This window comes from Gobio gobio, assembly GCF_949357685.1.
Source record: "Gobio gobio genome assembly, chromosome: 13".
NCBI classification, from domain to species: Eukaryota; Metazoa; Chordata; class Actinopteri; order Cypriniformes; family Gobionidae; genus Gobio; species Gobio gobio.
The window spans coordinates 17,938,844-17,959,187 of record NC_137106.1 but is presented as its reverse complement, the minus strand read 5'-3'; the positions used below and the strand labels follow the sequence as shown (position 1 = coordinate 17,959,187).

General features: G+C 36.8%; 2 protein-coding genes across 3 annotated transcripts; one reads left to right on the top strand and one right to left on the bottom strand.

The window, feature by feature from the left end:
* Positions 1–520: 520 nt before the first annotated feature.
* Positions 521–6,396, bottom strand: eef1akmt2 (EEF1A lysine methyltransferase 2). The gene is made up of 6 exons (XM_079833138.1): positions 6,279–6,396; positions 5,969–6,034; positions 1,750–1,864; positions 1,526–1,633; positions 1,202–1,418; positions 521–1,128 (listed from the first exon to the last, which is right to left on the bottom strand). The coding sequence occupies exons 1-6, from the start codon at positions 6,383–6,385 to the stop codon at positions 1,031–1,033; spliced, it is 711 nt and encodes a 236-aa protein (XP_079689264.1). The 5' UTR covers positions 6,386–6,396; the 3' UTR covers positions 521–1,030.
* Positions 6,397–7,091: 695 nt separating this feature from the next.
* Positions 7,092–19,197, top strand: abraxas2 (abraxas 2, BRISC complex subunit). 2 transcript variants are annotated; one of them, XM_079833756.1, is made up of 9 exons: positions 7,092–7,195; positions 9,631–9,721; positions 10,508–10,544; positions 12,723–12,789; positions 12,944–13,134; positions 13,330–13,449; positions 14,355–14,439; positions 17,358–17,475; positions 17,558–19,197. In XM_079833756.1, the coding sequence occupies exons 1-9, from the start codon at positions 7,124–7,126 to the stop codon at positions 18,016–18,018; spliced, it is 1,242 nt and encodes a 413-aa protein (XP_079689882.1). In that variant the 5' UTR covers positions 7,092–7,123; the 3' UTR covers positions 18,019–19,197. The 2 variants fall into 2 exon arrangements, with proteins under 2 accessions (XP_079689882.1, XP_079689881.1); XM_079833755.1 differs by having other exon boundaries at positions 7,104–7,195; positions 13,327–13,449.
* The last annotated feature ends 1,147 nt before the right edge of the window (positions 19,198–20,344 follow it).

Here is a 20,344-nt window from a genome sequence, read left to right as displayed (position 1 = left end):
GGAGAGATTCAAATTCAGGTCTTTGTTTTTCATTTCATTCTCCGGCTAGCAGACGGGGTAATAACCATAGAGGTATGGGGGATTTCTCTCACTTTAAAGTACCACAGCATCATGGCCCAAAGCCAGTCTTTTATTGCTCTCTCACTGTTGTCGTGGTAGCGGTCGTGTCCTGGATGCTCAATCATTTTCTTATCAGGTGCAGCTGTCAGACTTTTTCTTAAAAATGATCCATCAGAGAAAGAGAAATATCCCCAAGAAACAGAGGTAACAGAGACCGTATTGATGCTATTCCTGAGGTGTCAATACAGTGTGACCCAGTATATTAAGCGAGAGACATTTGTTCAGTCCTTTCAGTGGAAAACACTGAGACGCACAGTCACACCAGCGTAAGGACATTAGCAAGAGTGCTTGAAAGCTTCAGGGTGAAGCTCTGGTGCGTGAAAACTGCTCAATTCCTGGATGTTTAGTAAATGGATAAACAAATTATGTATCACAAATAAAGGGGCTTTTTGACAATATTGGTTATTTAGTTAAATTGATTTTATAATTCGCTATTAAATTGGCTTTTGCAGTCCTGCCTGAAAACTTGGCATTAAAAACAAACAATTAAATCTAAACACTATTCAACAAATTCCACTCCACTTCATTACAACTGGCACTCTCATTAGATTCAATTCCTTCAATAGTTTCAGAATACATTAAAAAAAAAAGTATTACTCAAATCTTCAGACAAAAACCAGCATACAATATCTAACAGTGTACAGAGCAATGTTTCTGCCATATATTAGACATCAACTTTATGAGAACGGTATCAAAATGGACATTATGTTAAAATTAAATTTAGCTCAATACTGCCCTCATGTGTTCCTCTCAACACACTACACCACTTTATATGTTGACAGGTACATCAACATTTTATTACTTTGTATAATCTTTATAGTAAAGGAAACAAGCATTTTTTCCAAAAAAGAGTTTATTATAAAATGACATTAATGTTATTATAATGCAAAAAAAAATTAACCGTTGAAGATCAGTCAATCCGTTTAAATACCAAAGCTGTCACACTGTTACCCGTCACACCACCAAACTGGAAACGGGGGGTGGGCAGCTCATGTGCCAACTCAAAACCTGCAAGAAACAACTCTCTTAAAATCATTGCAGTATTTGAGACAATGCTAGTTAAAGAAATGTGCTTTAGTACCCGGTTTGAAGATCTGCAGCAGCTGATCTTTGGTCCAGTTGCAGGAGGTGATGATGAAGTAGCCGCCTGGTTGCATAACACTTCTTAAAGAGGTCACATAGCACTTTTTTGCCTCCTCTCTGTCCTCTGGGCTCAAACTAATGGCATCAAATGTGCCTTTATCTATACATACATCAAAGCCCTTCAATTCTTTGCTGGGGTTTAAGAAATCCTCCACCTGAAGTCACGCGTAAAACACAAAGACAAACAGAAATCCTTCTCCATTCTGTGTTCTTTAGTTGAGAAATGAATGTATGTAGGTTAAAAACATATCACTTGCACTACCTGAATTTTAACATTTTTTAAACCTTCCTCTTCCAGAATATTTATGGTGAGCTCTACAGCAGCCTTGGAATAGTCAATCCCAGTAAGGTTTGAAAAGCCATGCTTGGCCTTAAAGGGATAATTCATGTGATTATTATTTACATCTTTGTAATTCCAAAATGTATTGAGTAATAAAAAATACAGTACATCACTAAATGCAGTTATATATTGATCTTTTGACTTGCCAGTTCCACAAGAAACATGCCGTTTCCAGTCCCAACGTCAAGTATGGCAGCATTTTCAGATAAATGTTGTGCTGTCATCCATCTGATCACTCTGTCCATGCTTTCCTCACCAAACCTTAAGGTCGACCAGGGGCATATAGGAATTAGTCTTTATATTATAGTCCTAAATTGCAGAACACAACTAATACACCAGAAGACAGTGCTGGTTTATATTCACAACAGACTTAAAGGTGCTTTATGTAAGTTTTTGACTGTTCTAAAGCATAAAAATGCCATAGTATGTTTGCGGATATTTAGGATAGTGCTCACATAGTTCACATACTTGTTTCTCAGAAAAACAAAGCTAGAGCCAGTTATTTTACTTTAAAATGAGTCGGAATGTTCTTGTTTTGGTCTGTGCGATAGACTTGGTCGGCATTACTGGGAACGCCCAACAAAACGTCATATCCGCCATATGCCGTGGGGGAAAACAAGCCATTAGAATGAATGACCGTAGGCCTTGTAAGATGCTTTATCTTTACTCTTTGTAATGATTACTATTTATTTTTGCTTGGTGCAGTCCCGAAAAGTTGCCATATGACGTTCTGCACCTCTAGTAAGTTAGAAAAAAAACCTGATCTGAAGTTTTATACAGCCAAAGTGTGTGCTGAGCTGAGAACTGCTGCAAGCTGAATATGTAGTCTATAGCAAAACTACTGTTTTGATTAATACATTTTAAGATTTATATCAATTTATTTAGAAATTAAAGGAACACTCCACTTTTTTTGAAAATAGGCTCATTTTACAAGTCCCCTAGAGTTATATAGTTGAGTTTTACCGTTTTTTAATCCATCCAGCCGATCTTTGTATCTTGCGGTAGCACTTTTAGCATAGCTTAGCATACATCATTGATTCTGATCAGTCCATTAGCATCTCATAAAAAAAATGACCAAAGACACTTTCAATATTTTTCCTATTTAAAACTTGACTCTTCTACAGTTACATCGTGTGCTAAGACCAACTGAAAATTAAAAGTTGCGATTTTCTACACCTATATGGCTAGGAACTACTTTCTCATTCCTGCGTAATAGTCGCGGATCTTCACGGCAGTACAATGGCTGCAGCAGCGCAATGATATTACAGCGCCTGAAAGTAGTCCCCAGCTAGGTAACTTTAAATGTGACCGGCACTAAGTTTGTGTAGTTGCAGAGAAAGTTTCAGGCTTGCAGCCGACAAATTGTGTTGTGGATTTACCTGTGTGATTAGCCATGGTTCTGTGTGTTGTAAAGGGCTGTGATAGTAAGTCGAAAGTGTATTCTACTAGTACCACCATGTTTCACAGAATACCAACGAATCATTGCGCCGCTGCAGCCATGGTACGGCCGCGAAGATCCGTGACTATTACGCAGGAATGAGAAAGTAGTTCCTAGCCATATAGGTGTAGAAAATCGCAACTTTTCATTTTCAGTTTGTCTTAGCACACAATGTAACTGTAGAAGAGTCAAGTTTTAAATAGGAAAAATATTGAAAGTGTCTTTGGTCATTTTTTTAATGAGATGCTAATGGACTGATCAGAATCAATGATGTATGCTAAGCTATGCTAAAAGTGCTACCGCCAGATACAAAGATCGGCTGAATGGATTCAAAAACGGTAAAACTCAACTATTTAACTCTAGGGGACTTGTAAAATGAGCCTATTTTCAAAAAAAGAGGAGTATTCCTTTAAATAAGCTGTTCCTGAAAATATCATGCATTATTGATAAAACAAATAAATGTTAGTTTGACCGTTTTACAATCCATTAATTTTGTTTCCAAACTTTAAAATAATAGTGATAAGACAGCAATTATGTGATGAACATGTTTCAAACATGATTAATTTTATACACTTGAAAGCTGCATTTCGTTCCTCTGAACAAATGACATGCATTCTCAGCTCACCGGTTCTCAGTAGTGTTAATTTCGTCAGACGAGACGAGACTAAATATGTTCGTTAACAACCTTTTTTTCCATGACGAAGACGAGACGATGACGAGACTGTACCAATGTCCAAAAACACTGACTAAGACTAAATTAACATGCATTATTGTTGACGAAAAAGGACGAGACTAAAATGTTTTGCATAAAATAAAAACTAAGATAAAATCTCTCTTCATTTTCGTCTACAATTGTCTCTACTTTTTCATCATGAGATGAATATTCAGCTGTTCAAAATATTCAGAAAGAGTTCCCGCTGTAGCTCGAGTGCAGGTCTCTCTCAGACTCCGCCTGTCATCTCGCGGCGGCGCGCATGGTCACGTGGTTCCCGGAGCGCTCAACACTTCTAGCGCTGTGTCAGTACATGTGAATGACTTAAGCCGCGTAAGTTACACAACAGCTTCACTATACAGGTGTTTGCAGCAATGTTTGGTAAACCGTACAGCATAGTGTGCGTCAGCCACATTTACAGTATTGTTTTATTATGGAGAGTGGTGGAGATGCAACATTGTGAACATTAATATTAATGTTTTTCTTGTATTTAGCCCTCAGGTATTCCTTACTAATTAAGTCACACTTATACTCATTGATGGTCAAATGTGACCATACACCTTAACTATTTTAAAAATAAATAGCCTATATTTTAATTCAATAATATTTATTTTATATTTTGAGGAGATCTTTTGGTACTAAATACTATTTGTGCAATACTTATGGTCCATTAATGACCACTTAAAATATTTTTCTTCTAATATTTTTATTATTTATATTACAATTAGTGTATTAATTAAGGTTAAAATAGAGAATTCCACTGCAAAGAGGCAAATTAGAGCCATTTCGTGGCTGGAAAAATAAAAACTTTCACTTGTAATGCCATTACCCACTGGAGCCTGTATGGCTCTTTAATAAATATACATGTAGTCTAGTTGCTCAAAGTATTGCAGATCATAACTGCTTACTTATTTGTGACATTTTGAAATGTTAATAATAGTGAATAGTAAAGAATGCAAGCAAATATAATATAACCCCAAAAAAGTGTAAAAAACGTATTTTCCCTTATATGTAGAGTAGGCTATATACATATGAATTCATACTGAATCAAGATCGAAATCAATATTTGTGCCCATCGTCTCATAAGCTAATGCTGATTTTAGGCATCTACGCTGTAAATCAACCAGTTAGCTATGGTGTTGTGGCACAAACATTATGCAGGTTATATGTACTTTATGTAACTTATTTTGCCACAAAATATATTGAGTTTTCCTTTGACTAAAGCTAGACTAAAATGACTAGACTTTTGGTCGACTAAAACTTGACTAAGATACCTTGAGTTGTCTTTTGACTAAAACTAGACTAAAATGACGAGACTTTTAGTCGACTAAAACTTGACTAACAAAAAAAGATATGTGAATGACTAAATATGACTAAAACAAGGACATTTGGCACAAGACTAAGACTAAGACTAAATTAAAAATAGGTGACAAAATTAACACTAGTTCTCAGTATCGAACGTGTTCGAAAGAAACGATTCTCGATTCTGTATTGGTGATCCAAAAATCGCTGTACCTTCGGTAGTACACGCATGCTCAGCTCATCGGATCATCGGTTCTCAGTATCGAACGTGTCCGAAAGAAACGGTTCGTTTGGATTCGAGAACTGTTAACTCGAGAACCGCTGTACGTTCGGTAGTACACGCGCATGCTCAGTATCAGCTGCTCGTGAGTTCTCATCATTTCTCTCAGCACAACATGTCTCAGTTCAGTGAACTGTTGGAGTTACTAGTAACATATACTTCAGGATATTAGTTTATTTCTAGTCGGAGGGACTGTCATGTCAGAAAGTGAGAAACTTTAGTAACTTGTGGATCAGCGCTGACTCGAGACGCAAACCGTTTAGAACGATTCAGTCCGATTTTGTGAACTGGTTCGACCGGTTCACTAAAAAGAATCGGTTCGAAAGAACGGACATCACTATCTTACATGCAGCACCTTTAAAGCTGAATGTTTTTTTCTTCTTCTGCTGAACACAAAATAATATATTTAGAAGAATTGCCCTATTGACTTCCATGGTACAAAACAAATAGTTTTCAGACATTCTTCAAAACATATTTTGTGTTCAGCAGAAGAAAGAAATTCATGCAGGTTTGGAACAACTTGAGGATTAGTAAATGATGACAGAAATTCCATTTTTGTGTGAACTATCAAATATAAAATCAACATGGACAGGCATTCGTAAACAAGTATGTGACACAAAACAGCAAAATTACCATATTTCTCCCACATCTCCAATATCCTTGTAAGTCTGCAGCTCTCTCTTATAAGCATCATCCCAGCTTCAAGAAAAACAGATTTTAAAAAATCACTAAATCACCAGTAAAAAGTCAGATTTCATTCAAAGTAATCACTCAAAGCACACACAGGTGTAACATTTCACTTGCAGCAGTTGCTAGATAGAAGAATATATTCATGTGTGGTGTCATAGAAGCAAAAACATAAATGTATCCTAAGTGCTGGTCTTCTCCATACAATATGAGAGCGACTAATACCAGGGCGAACTAATCAAGCAAAATCTCTTACTACTCCTTTGTTCCGAGTTTTGAAGGAGCAAAGTCTTCTTCTGAATCTGTACACTGCACCAGACAGTCTCCTGCCCCATGTGTGCTGTTCTCTGACGATTCCATCATGCATGACGTCCCGTCTCAACAACATCCGGTGACGTATTCAAAACGTGACAATCGACGTGACACTTCAAATTAAAGGTTGAAAGTTGAACAATTTTATTGCATCTTCAAAATTAAATGCAAAGAGATCCAAATTTGGCATGAATATATATATAGAATAATAATATAAAAATATAAATTATATATATATATATTAAAATAAATAAAAACATCACACAGTTGACAAATGGTGCACTTCAAAACAGTTATTGAATTTGCAATTATGTAAGTAATGCAAAAAAAATTCTCTCTCTCTCTCTCTCTCTCTCTCTCTCTCTCTCTCTTTCTCTCTCTCATCTATATCTAAGTTTAGCATTTTGAACAATAATGTGTGTTGACATCTGTTTTATTTTGACATTTTCAAAATTCATCCAGTCAAACACAAAAAGCCTGTAAACTTTTTAGGGTCAGCATTATGATCTTTTACCTTTTTTCTGTTTTTATTGCAATTTTACAAACAGAGGATACAATGACATACAAACAATCTTTCAAATAATGAACAAGTTATGGCTTATTATAAATTATATAAAGAAGCCTAATTAACCTATTGAAAAATATTTCCTAAGAAATTGAAGAGGAAGAAAATAATTAAAATATATATTATATGATATTTTACCTCAACAGTAGGTTTGTTTATTCATGGGCTGGCTGATGTACAGTGAGTGCGCAAAGGATTGTGGGCTCGGCGCGTATGTTTCCATCATGGCGGCGTCAATTTCGGGATACACTTTTAGTTCTGTGTGTTATCACAGTGCTAACAGCAATTCGGACCATGTAAGTACACTGTCACCTGACTTTGAGGCTAAATGTTGAAGGGTACGATCGCATGGCGAAACAATAAACAGTGTATTCCATCAAATCAGAATTAATTCATTTCCCGGTGTCATCTTCCTGGTGTGGCTACAGGATGGCTGTGTATCAAAACCTGGTGAGCTGTCTATCTAGACAGCGTGTGTAAGCGTCAAGGGTGCGTTAGAACATTCAGGATTCCGAGTCTTTGACATTTTTGTAGTGTGTCATGTCTGTGGCATTTTAGATATCATAAGTTTAATAGAGCTGACACAGAACACGCCTTTGACGCGGTCTAGGTAGACAGCTTACTAGGTTTGAGACGCAGTTAGGGTGACAGTTAGCAAACCTACAAGCCGACGGATTTTACAAGCTTGGCAGCTAGTGGCGTTTATTCAGTTTATCATCGTTCGCTTTCATAAATGTATACTGCCTGTTAGCGTTCAGTGAATTAAATCTCGTCGATGTAGTGTTATAGGCGTCAATGCGTCAAATTAGGCACATTAGCTGACTGGCTAACTTGTTTATCAGCAACAACTGTCAAATGCAAACTTGAATGTCTAACAGACATATTGAATGAAGTATTCACAAATTGCTTAACAGGATAATGGTCATTTTTATAGCCTTTTTGCTCCGTGTCATTCTCTCTTAATAGTATTTGAGGCATTAGGAAGTAGGTGATCTGCCATTGACCCTGCAGGCTTCGCATAGTTGTTTTCAGCTGGTTAGTCAGGTGTTATGCTTAACCGGTTTTCAACCTGTCAAAGATATGACGGGTTTTTTTACCGTTTGTCCTTATTGAATATCTAAATGCCAACCACTTAAGTTTTAAATTGAACATTTAGTTTATGGGATGGTCTGTCAACATCTATAATATTTATGTATGGGCTTTTAATTCTAAACCACCTACATGACCTCATTTTATTTTAATTGGAAAACATAATCAGCAGTTTCAGTGTGATCTAGTTACTCAAACTGAGCACGTAAACAACTGGTGAAGTTGTGCTGAATGCCTGGAGAACAGTGTTTCTGTTGTTCTCTCGTTGCATCAGTGACATTTCTGTTTCAGACATCTTTGTACAAACTTGCATTCTTTTTTAAACATATTTACTGCATGAATTCTGGGCACATTCGACTAACGTAGTTTGGTATGTCATGACCATTAGAAGTGCACATTTCTAATGTTTTGTTTGTTTTTTAAACACCAAAAGTATCTGTATCCCTTTTTTTAACGGCATATTGCGGGTTAGTGCAAGGAAATAAAATCTAACCATTTTTTATTATATTATTTGTATTAGTTTTTCAATAACTACCTAACTGGATCGTTGTGTCTGCTTAACTGAATACATGATGTTTTACTAACCACTCCGTATATTACTGCCATATAACTGCCATTACTTTGACACATATCTGACTAATCTCAGAATAACTCCTAATTTTAACATTGAAACAAGCATTTTCTGTAATTTTTATGTTTATTGTAGGGATGCACGATATATCGGCCACCATATCGATAAGAATATATGACCGATATATTAAAGCCAATAAATAATGTATTATTTCCTTCAGCTGAGACACTTCAGATGCGCACTGTTCACACCACGATGGTTTTGAATTGAATTAAATCACTTCAAAAAGGAAAATACGGTTAAGTCCAAAGTGCAGCGCAAGTGTCATATAGGCTACATAAAATTATAATTTATAATTGTGTGATTGGGACATGGCTTTTAATGGTGAGACTTTTGTTTTTGTAATCATGCTCCTCAAAAATTATATAAAAATTTGGATTCATATTTATCGGCATATATATCGGTTAGCGGCTTATAAATAGTTATTGGTATCGGCCAAAATTTTCATATCGGTGCATCCCTAGTTTATTGCTAGGACATTTCTAAATTATACAACTGTTTTAAACTGTATGTAGTAATTGGGCTGTCATCAAAAATAAAAATAGTAATGAATACTTAATTTTTAAACATTTGCAGGCCCTGTTTGTGGAAGGTGCCTATTCAGTTATGTCCATATTAACATCCTATCTTAAAGCCAGAATGAAACGGAAGTTACAATTGACTTGTTTTCCCTTTTGCGATGTGTATATTTGAGTGAAATGGCTTCTCGAACAAGAAAAAAATATTATGTCCATTGGGAATTGATTGGAATGTTTGCTATTGCTGTGTTCTCATGTGAGTGACAAGATGTCCCGCCTTCACTTCATTTTGATTCAAGATTGTCATGTATTTTTTTAAAAAATGAAATAATGATGTGCACAGGTAAATCATTTATAATAAATACTGCAGTATTCCACAACTAAACAAGTGAATTGTCCATTTTGATTTCATGGTGAAATTTTAACTACACTATCTTTGCCATTTGAAATGCCATTTAAATGGTACAGCAAAATTGTTTACTGACTCTTTTAGGAGGGCTTCCTGTTGGGAGAAGTGAGACAAGAGGAAACTTTAAGCATCAGCGACTCGCACATCGGTAGCTCAGAATTCCTCAATGTAATAGGTAAAACCATGTTTGATTATTTATTTCTGTCCTAAAGCTACAGATAAAAATGTATAGTTTTTTAAGACCATTTCAAGTTTGGGAAACTTGCTCATCAAAACATGATGCATTTCATCACTGAAATCCTTGGTGGAAACCTCAGTTGATTCCAGTCTCAGATCACAGACATAACATGTTTCATAGTGAGGACGTGATGACCTTCCTGTGGGAGCAGTTAAGTGTTATCAGTTCAAGATATGGCTACTGTAATCTGTTCATTCTCAACCATTCAAAGTACTGTAGCAGACTGCCCTAGTTGTCAATAACCTGATAAAGCACTCAACTGTTTGACTGGATTTGTGTTTTTAAGTTTGTGTTTCTGAGTAAAGGCCTGAGAGATAAAGCCTCATACATCAATGTAGACCTTTTTTTTGCTCAGAAATGCTGGAAATAGCTCCTCTCCAACATTAAGAGATCATGTTTCTGAGTTTGGCGCTGCTCCCAGATCCCTTCATCTCTGATCACTTTACAAAGAATTTCACAAAGGACCTCCAACATTAAAAGTGGGTCCGGATAGTATCTTATATTTGCCGTAAGAAGCCATTATGAAGGTCATTTTGTCCTCTAGAGTCTAGACAACTCTTTTAATGAAAGCAACCTGCCTGCATACTTTCCTTTGTCCATTCCTAAGTTAATGTTGTCTGAATGCATATGAATATTTAAATGTAGACCTTTTGATCATTCACTGCATGATTATTTTACTCCAATGGTGATATAACTGATCACTTGCATTTACTTGCTTTTCAGAGGTCCATAATCATGAACCTTGTGCACAACTGTTTAGGTAAGAACGTTCTGCATCTGCACTTTTTGTAGGATTTATTACAACCCCAAATTAGAAAAAGTTGGGACAGTATGGAAAACGCAAAAAAAAGAAGTGATTTCTAAATTTACTTTGACTTGTATTTCATTGCAGACAATATGAACACAAAATATTTCATGTTTTGTCTGGTCAACTTCATGTCATTTGTAAATATGCATCCTTTCCTGTCATTCAGACCTGCAACACATTTCAAAAAAAGTTGGGACAGTAAAGCATTTACCACTTTGTAATGTTGCCATTCCTTTTCACAACACTTAAAAGACGTTTAGGGACTGAAGACACCAAGTGATGAAGTGTTTCAGGTGTAATTTTGTCCCATTCTTCCTGCAAACAAGTCTTAAGGTGGGCAACAGTACGGGGTCTTCGTTGTCGCATTTTGTGCTTCAAAATGCGCCACACAGTCTCTATTGGAGACAGGTCGGGACTGCAGGCAGGCCAGTCAAGTACCCGTACCCTCTTCCTCCGCAGCCAGGACTTTGTAATGTGTGCAGAATGTGGTTTTGCATTGTCTTGTTGAAATATGCATGGACGTCCCTGGAAAAGATGTCTTCTTGAAGGCAGCATATTATGCTCAAAAATCTCTATGTACTTTTCAGCATTAATGGTGCCTTCACAGAAGTGCAAGTTACCTTTGCCAAGGGCACTGACACAACCCCATACCATGACAGACCCTGGCTTTTGGACTTGTTGCTTGTAACAGTCTGAATGATCCTTTTCTTCTTTGGTCCGGAGCACACGGCGTCCATTCCTCCAAAAAAATACCCGAAATACTGATTCATCTGACCACAGTACACGTTTCCACTGTGTGATGGTCCATCCCAGATGCCTCCGAGCCCAGAGAAGTCGACGGCGCTTCTGGACACTGTTAACATAGAGCTTCCATTTGGCACAGTACAGTTTTAACTGGCATTTGTGGATGTAACTACGCATTGTGGTACTTGACAAAGGTTTGCCAAAGTAGTCCTGAGCCCATGTGATGATATCGCTTATAGATGAATGACGATTCTTGATGCAGTGCCGCCTGAGGGATCGGAGATCACGGTTGTTCAGCTTAGGCTTGCGCCCTTGTCCTTTACGCACTGAAATTCCTCCAGATTCCTTGAATCTTTTAATTATGTTATGCACTGTTTAATGTGAAATATCCAAATCTCTTCCTATCTTTCTTTGAGGAACATTGCTTTTAAACATTTCAATAATTTTTCAAGTATTTGTTGGCAAACTGGCGATCCTCGGCCCATCTTTGCTCCTAAAGGATTAGACCTTTCTTGGATGCTGCTTTTGTACCAAATCATAATTACAATCACCTGTTGACATCATCTGTTTCAAATCACATCATTATTTAACCATTTTACCTCATTACTAGCCCTAAATTGCTCCTGTCCCAACTTTTTTTGAAATGTGTTGCAGGTCTGAATGACAGGAAAGGATGCATATTTACAAATGACATGAAGTTGACCAGACAAAACATGAAATCAAAAGTCAAAGTAAATTTAGAAATCACTTATTTTTTTCTTATTTTTTTTGCGTTTTCCATACTGTCCCAACTTTTTCTGTAATGGGGGTTGTAGATATGTTCTTAAATATTTATTGTGTTATGAAAATATACACTACCATTTAAAAGTTTGGGGTCGGTACGTCTTTTATGCTCACCAAGGCCACATTTATTTGTATGGTAAAAACAGTAATATTGTGAAATATTATTACAAATAACTGTTTTCTATATTCATTTAGGCCTATTTTGAAATGTAATTTATTCCTGTGATGGCAAAGCTGAATTTTCAGCATCATCACTCCAGTCTTCAGTGTCACACGATCCTCAGATCCTTATTTTAATATGCTGATTTGCTGCTCAATAAACATTTATTATTATTATGTAATATAATGTTGAAAACATTTTGTGCTGCTTAACATTTTTATGGTAAACATGATACAATTTTTCAGGATTCTTTGATGAAAAGAAAGTTCAAAAGAACATTATTTTAAATAGAAATCGTGAAATATCTTTACTGTCACTTTTTGCAACAAAAAAATCTTCTAAAATCTTACTGCCCCAAACTTTTGAATGTTATAGGATAACATATATTTCTTTCTTTATTTAAAAAAAAAAATTCTAACTTACAGTTGTCTTGCATGTTGCAGCTTTTATGACTATGCAGGTAACGTCAATGAAGAAAATCTCAACACAATCCTCAAGGATAGAAGAAAAGTAAGTAGTTACCATGAAATATGCATAAAAATGCGAGACAGAAAAGTATTTTATTAACTTCACAGTACCTTGACGGGTTCTTTGTCCTATGTTGTGCCTCTTTTAGTGTTTAATTCAGCCGACCCACTTCACAATGTTTCTTCTTCCTGTGCAGAATGTTATCGGCTGGTACCGGTTTCGAAGGAACACCCAACAGCAGATGTCATTCAGGGAGCAGGTGATCCATAAGCAGTTGACCAATATACTTGGCATCCCAGATCTGGTATTCCTCCTCTTCAGCTTCATCTCCACAGCCAATAATTCCACGCATGCTTTGGAGTATGTGCTCTTCAGGCCCAACAGAAAGTATGTACAAGCTGTTTAATACAAAGTTATGGAGATATGTAATCCTGTGGGGGTGGGGTGGGGTGGGGTGACAAAATCATGATTCATTTGAACTGTTTAAAGACTTTTTTCATTTATTGTTATTTCATAATACCGTTGCAAATGGCGCTCAGAAACTGATTGTTTCTGTTGGAATTTTGCTATTTATACCAGCAGGTATAATCAGAGGATATCTCTAAGCATCCCAAACCTGGGCAACACCAGTCAACAGGAATATAAAGTCTCATCAGTGCCGAACACCTCCAAGAACTACGCCAGTGTCATTAAAGAACATGGGTGAGGCAACCTGACTGCAATGTTCAATATTTTTTTAGCCGTGTCACGGAATGTAGCAATAGTAAATTATTGGGTTACTTTGTTTTATTCACTACTGTTCAAAAGTTTCTTTGATAAAAAATACAAAGACAGTAATATGGTGAAATATTATTACAATTTATTCCTGTGATAGTAAATCTGAATTTTCAGCAACCATTATAACACTAGTCGTCAGTGTCACATGATCCTCCAGAAATCATTCTAATATGCTGATTTGGTGCTCAGGTAAAAATGTATTATTATTGTCAATGGTGAAAACAGTTGTGCTGCATAATATTTTTGTGGAAAATGTGGTGCATCATTTTCAGGATTCTTCATTTTTGATGAATATAAAGTTTAAAAGAACAACATTTATTTGAAATATACATATTTTGTAAAGTGTGTAAATGTCTTTGGATCAGTTTAATGCATACTAGATTTTTTTCAACAACAAAACATCTTACTGAACTCAAACTTTTGAACTGTATTTTTTACTGAAAAAGTAGTGCTTGCCCAAAACACTGGTATCTAAAGATCTGTCTAGCAAATAAGGCATTCTCAAATTTGCTGACATTAAACATATTACACAACATTTATTAATTCAATATTAAAGAAATTACCAATCCTGTTAATCCACTGTATTAGAGAATTAGTTTCAGAATTGCTAATTATTCTCAGATCAATCAGCCTTGCCAGTATACATTACTCTATCAGTAGAGAAAAAGATGAGATTTGTTTATATATCTGTCTTTGAGGCCATATATGTGCACAGCTCACATCATGAGTTTTAATGCAAACTACACAGCATAAAACGGTAACACTTTTCGCTGCAGTAAATACTTGAATATGTGATCGCTAATTATTTTACATTTTTGTATTATTTATAGGACTGACTTCTTTGATAAGGATGGGGTGATGAAAGACATTCGAGCTATTTTTCAGGTGTACAGTGCCCTTCAAGAAAGAGTGCAGGTGAGTTGCATCATTATACTGCTTCTTAACTTTAAGCTCAATCCAGGAGATGCTGGTTAGGGCTAGTGGTTTTCCAAAGTTACTACCCATTCATCATTTTCACTGGCCACAATTACGTTAGGGCTGTGATGTAGAGGTCTACACGGAGCACCCAAGACCCGTACGGGTTCGGGTCTATATTTTATATGGTCAAATGGTTTTTACGCTTAAATTGCGTAAAAAAGCTAATATTTCAGCCAGCTAACGCGCAAGTGCAGTCTAAAGTGCGTGTCATGTTTCCATGGCAACCCGAGCTTCCGCAGTGACTGTAATGACTTTAAAAATAATTTGAATGGACCGTCTTGTTTAATCTTAAAGTTTTGGAGGTCAGACTCGGCTTAAGGAGATTATAGCAAATAAATACAGGGTTCCCGCGGGGTCTTAAAATGTCTTCAATTTCAAAATCTAAATTTTAGGCCTTAAAAAGTCTTAAATTCTCTGAAGTATTGAGTTCTAGGTCTTAAATAGATTTAAACAGGTCTTAAATTATCCTACGTCCATGTAACGCTACCTCTAATGCTCATTGAAATGCTTAAGCAGCGCTTTTGTGTGTGTGTGGTTTTTTATTATTCCGGGCTGTTGTAGTTCTTTCTTTCGCTAGTCCTACTATAGTTCGCTGTATTAAAACTACAAATGAGACCAGCAGCATGCATTTTATATTGCAGCCAATCAGCTTTCATGTTATTTGCGCGGGTCTCTTTCGGATTGTACCACAGACGCATCAAACGGATTTTATTCTTCAGCTTCAGCTCTCCAGTTCACGCGATCGTGACCGCAAAGGTGAATCTTTCTCACCTGCCATCTCGCATAATGACCAAATAAAAGTATGATAAGTCCGATAGCACTAAAAAGAGTTAATAAAAGCGATGTAAACCACAAACTCAATGTCAGAATGGCTGTGGATTTTGTGTACGCGTTTGCCGCCTGTCAGTTTGCGCGAGTGTACCGAATGTGTCTATTTCTAGGCTTACTCTTGAACGATCATACACACATTCATATCCCTATGATCTTATTGGCGGTTATGTCTTGAGTAAAAAAGTTTGGGATGTGTGTCAGTATTGGATCTTCACATTACTGTAGTTCTTAAAGTGAAAGCATACTAATATAACGTTAGCTTATACCCGCTCCTGTCTGTGTTAATGTTAAACAAACAACAACAGGAAAAAAACGGTACTTCAACTTAAAGCACTGTTTGTATCCATGTCTTTAGGTTGTATTTATTTGTCCTATTGTAATTGGTTAATAAGTTCTTATTTTATTAATGACCATTTACTTGAGAACTTTCTACTTATATTAAGCAATTGCTTGTAAGATTTTGGTCATATTTCCCACCCTAGCGATAATGTTATTAAAGCTAGATAGCACACAACTGGACCAGCCTTTTTTTGTAATACCAAACAAGATTCATGCATTTTTTTTGTTTTATTGTCATGTGTGACTATTGTGCATCTAATATGGTAAATGTGGCATCCTATGAAAAAAAAACAACAAAACTGGAAATGACCACAACAAAATCAGTAATTTTGACCTCAGAAAAAAAAAAAAAAAAATTATATATATATGTACGTAAATCATATATATATGATTTATATCTTTGTACGTTTTTTTTATTGCGTGATATAGGTCTTAAATTTAATTCATAATGGTCTTAAAAAGGTCTTAAAAAGTCTTAAATTTGACTTGGTGAAACCTGCAGGAACCCTGTAAATAATGCTAACGTCAGCGGCCATGGCACCGAACGAGCAATCGTTATTAGTTAAAAAGGGCAAACAGTCAAAAGTTATATTATGCGAGTTAACTCGAGTCGAAATGCAAATCTGCAAAGTCGCATTTTTTATCTGTCACCGTGACATAAAGTGGACTTTTACAGCTGAAATGATGAGTGAATTAAGCATGCTTGGAATAACAAGAGAGGAATAACGTGGATAGAACTTTTTTCTTTTGGCAAGGATTGTAATCACAATCAGGTACAAGAAAGGGAGACGACAGCTTTAGGTAGGCTGAGACAAAAAGTTATATTTTTTCGCAACTTGTTTATCGACTTGTTAATAGCAGTTTATTGTGGAATATGAGACAATCGGGTCCAGTCGGTCTGTGTCTTCCAGCCGGGTTCGGTTCCAGCTATTAAATAATAGACGGGTCCAGGTCGGTTCCGGGTACAAATTTGTTTGGCATTTGCCGGATCTGCACGGGTCTGGGTCCAGCTTTTGAAATAATTGACGGGTCTGGGTTTCTTTGGGTTCGGGGGTCTCTTTTTGGACCCGTGTAGACCTCTACTGTGATGATACACTTAGCTCACAAGACTAATCACCAGGGTTATTCAAATCTTGCCCTGAAGGGCCAATGCGCTGCAGAGTTTAGCTCCAACCCTAATTAAACACACCTGAACATGCTAATCAATGTCTTCAGGTTCATTAGAAAATCACAGGTAGGTGAGTTTGATCAGGGTTGGAGCTAAACTCTGCAGGGCATTGGCCCTCCAGGGCAAGATTTGAAAAACCCTGCTATACACGATACTGGGTTGTTGTTGTTGTTGCACTTTACAGCATGATCCTTGTTTAATATTGGCCAAGCAACATTTAATTCAAATAGCCACTGGAAAAAAACATGTTAACTGAATTAAATTAAATTTAAGCGTCAAATTAAATGACTAATTTATTTATCACTTTTTTGTGCTTTGCATAGATTTATTTAATTGAATATCATTTCAACCCACCTCTTTTGAAATCCACCCACATTTGTCGTGTTGTCAGGTGTTGTTAATGTCAAGCCCTGATAATAACATTGATATGTTTTAAATAAATACAGTCAGAAATACTTGAAGAATATTTAGCATAATGCTGAGAATGCGAATCTACAAATGTTCTGTCATCCCGCAGGCGGTGTGCTGTGAAGTAGATCAAAGTGAACGAGTGAGGGAGAAAATCCAAGAAGAAGTGAACAAACTCAAAGAGGAAATCGCTCTCAGGAAACGTAACAGCGCTGAGGAAGAGAGAAGTATGTGCTGATGACTCTGCGAATTTGCAACAAAAAAAAAAGGAAACCATTTATTTTAATAACTTCTGTATTTTCTTAACAGGACTCCAAGAGGCAGCCGCTGTCACGCTTCCCGATAACTCTGCCCTTCCCGACTCCTCACACTCTTCACTGACTCAAGTCGTGCTCTCTGGTCCCTCGGTGGAGCCCAGTCTAGAGAGACCCGTGAACTCGTCATCTCCACCAATCTACAGCACCACACTGCCTCCAGATTCACCAAGCGCTATACTGCTACCGCGGCCCCAAGCTGTGGGCTCGCCCGGCCACCCGTCTCATAGTTTGGGCCTGGGCAACGGAGACGGCTCGAGCTCAGATTCCCTGAACCGCCAGGCCACCGGCCAGGAAGACCAGGAGGATGAGGATGACGACGACGAGGACAGTAGCGAGTACGAAAATTTAGTTAGCGAGCAATTGCAGCCACCTTCCTTATCGGAAGCTGTTACATCAGGACGACCGGCTACCCTGTGGCCCGACGGAGACGCCCACAGCCCTCCGGGCTCATAGTAATTGAACAAACCACTGGAGAAATTGACAAACGAACTGAACTATGTGTGATTGTAAGGCCGGCGGTGTTCAGAACACAAACAAGCACTTGCCTTTTGTGAGTTATGACAATGCTGTCCTGTTTTGCACATTTATCAGCTCTGTGCAGGGGACATCATCGGGTTGTGACAGACTCCGAAGTGGCGATGGAATGATGTCCCCATCTATGTGGACGACGGACCCCTTTTTCTCCTTTTCATGCTCTTTGTTTGGGTGGAGAGGTGCATCCTGCTTATCTTGGCGTCTGGAGACATTTGGTTCTTGCACCATTTACCTCTTGCACTGTTCTGCCTTTATTTGATCTGTTTGAATAGATTAGCAAAGGGAAAGACGTCTTTTTTTGCGGCCTTCAAACACATCTCTGTGTGAGCTTAAACCATGACTTGTTCATTGTCTCGCTTCATAAATCTGAATGGACAAAAAAAGAAAAAAAAATTGCAGTTATAATAAGTGCTGGGACTGCAGCTGCCTGACACATGATCAGTTCTTGTTCTAGAAAATGTATTTTATTTTTGGTTTTATTAGTTATATTTGATTTGATTGAGTAATATAATGGCCTATTCATAAGAAATAAAAAAATAAAAAAAGATTTTTGGTCAATGATTATAAGTTACTTTGATAAGGGGTGCTTGTATTTTTATGACGTACTGTAGATCACTACTAATTTCATTGGCTTGAATCAAACACGTTTTGTTCCTGATGAGTGAACCGATAGCTATTATTTTTTGCTGCACTTCAAACTTTTACCATTGAGCTTTAACTGAATTTGCTGGTCGTGCGGTTTGATGGAGCTAATCAGAAACTGGAAGGGTCAAGAGTCAAAATGCAGCATCATCGATCTCAGGATTCTTTTACAGTACCTGGACTGTTGCTTTCTATCATCATCTTGTTCACTTGTTCAATAGTTGAGAAGATATGATTGCTTTACTTAAAGCAATGCAGCGGTGGATCAGTTTAGCACTCTATGATAATGTGAAATAAAGATTTCAGCCATATGCAGCAGAACTTAAAGGGTAGAAGCACAGTTTTGTTAGTGGATGTTTCGCTATGTCTGATCAAACCAAAATGGCTTTTTCCCCTCAAAAGTCTGTATGTGTACGAGTCTCAGAAAAACATGTCTGGGTCACTTTACCATTAACCATTAAATAATAAGAATTGACCATTTAATAATATTATATAAATTGTATATTGTGTAAAATATTGATTTTAAAATATATAAATTTGTCATTCTCATAATATTCAAATAAAAAAATAATACTCATTAAAAAAAATCCAATAAAGTAGTTAGATATCCGATTTGGGGAGTAAAAAAAAAAAAAAACTTAACTTAATGGTACAAAAACATTCTCTTTATTGTTTTCTATACATACATATATATGTAAAATATGACTAGGACATGTTGTTGTGAGATTCACCCATGTAGTGCATATTGCCAACAATTTGGGCAAATGAATCCGATTGATGAGCTGTTGGACTTTTTCACCCAAAGACTCCAAAATTCGTATTTCTTTGTTTTATCTCAGGATCTGACGCTCTGACATTTATTTTGGCAGAGGCCGAGAATGTCTCAATTTTCATTCAGTATATTTCTCCAGTTCTGTGTAGGACAAAAAAATAACAAATGTTTGTTCCCTGGCATGAGTGTGAATGAGAGTACACGGACAGAGATGTTTTAGTCAGCTGTATCATGTTGCATTGACCGTCTGCTTTAAATGTTTCTGCCTTTGGCATCCATCTTCATGTGTAAGGCCAAAAAAACACCACCACCCATGGTTTTCGGCACAAATCTGTAAGCGTTACAAGTGAACACTGACACTGATGTGGATAAATGCCACATTTAAATTTGACATGGGCTTGTTTGGACAGCTGGCAGCCAGTCTTAAAAAATGTGATTTTATCATACTAACGTGTTCCTTGGAAAGTTCTGAATGAGCATAAATGTCACTTAAGATAAGGAAAATATATATATATACATATACAGTCTTGATTTTTTTCAACAAATATTTACTATTTATGATTAATCATGAGTCAGTTCACAGTGATCTCTTCTGAACAGCTCAAGACAACTAATTCAGTGTCAATCGATCCTGCTGCCAAATTGCCTTTTGCCCTCTCCTTACAGATGCTTTCAAATCTGATAACGAAATAAATCAAAATGTGGCTGTGTGCCATTTTAATGGGGAAATAGCAATGATGTGATTGTCATTTTTATAGTCAGCTGTACATTAGACATGATTGTTTCCTCACGATCGAGCTGCTTTAAGTGACTAGCATTGTTCCCATCAGA

Excerpts from the sequence above, each read along its gene's own strand:
- eef1akmt2 (XM_079833138.1), bottom strand. The coding sequence starts at position 6,385 with ATGATGGAATCGTCAGAGAACAGCACACATGGGGCAGGAGACTGTCTG. Across the intron at positions 1,865-5,968 it reads GGAGATGTGGGAGAAATATG|GTTTGGTGAGGAAAGCATGG; the intron begins GTAATTTTGCTG and ends GTCGACCTTAAG. Across the intron at positions 1,129-1,201 it reads GCTGCAGATCTTCAAACCGG|GTTTTGAGTTGGCACATGAG; the intron begins GTACTAAAGCAC and ends TGTTTCTTGCAG.
- abraxas2 (XM_079833755.1), top strand. The coding sequence starts at position 7,124 with ATGGCGGCGTCAATTTCGGGATACACTTTTAGTTCTGTGTGTTATCAC. Across the intron at positions 7,196-9,630 it reads CTAACAGCAATTCGGACCAT|GAGGGCTTCCTGTTGGGAGA; the intron begins GTAAGTACACTG and ends TGACTCTTTTAG. Across the intron at positions 12,790-12,943 it reads TCCTCAAGGATAGAAGAAAA|AATGTTATCGGCTGGTACCG; the intron begins GTAAGTAGTTAC and ends CTTCCTGTGCAG.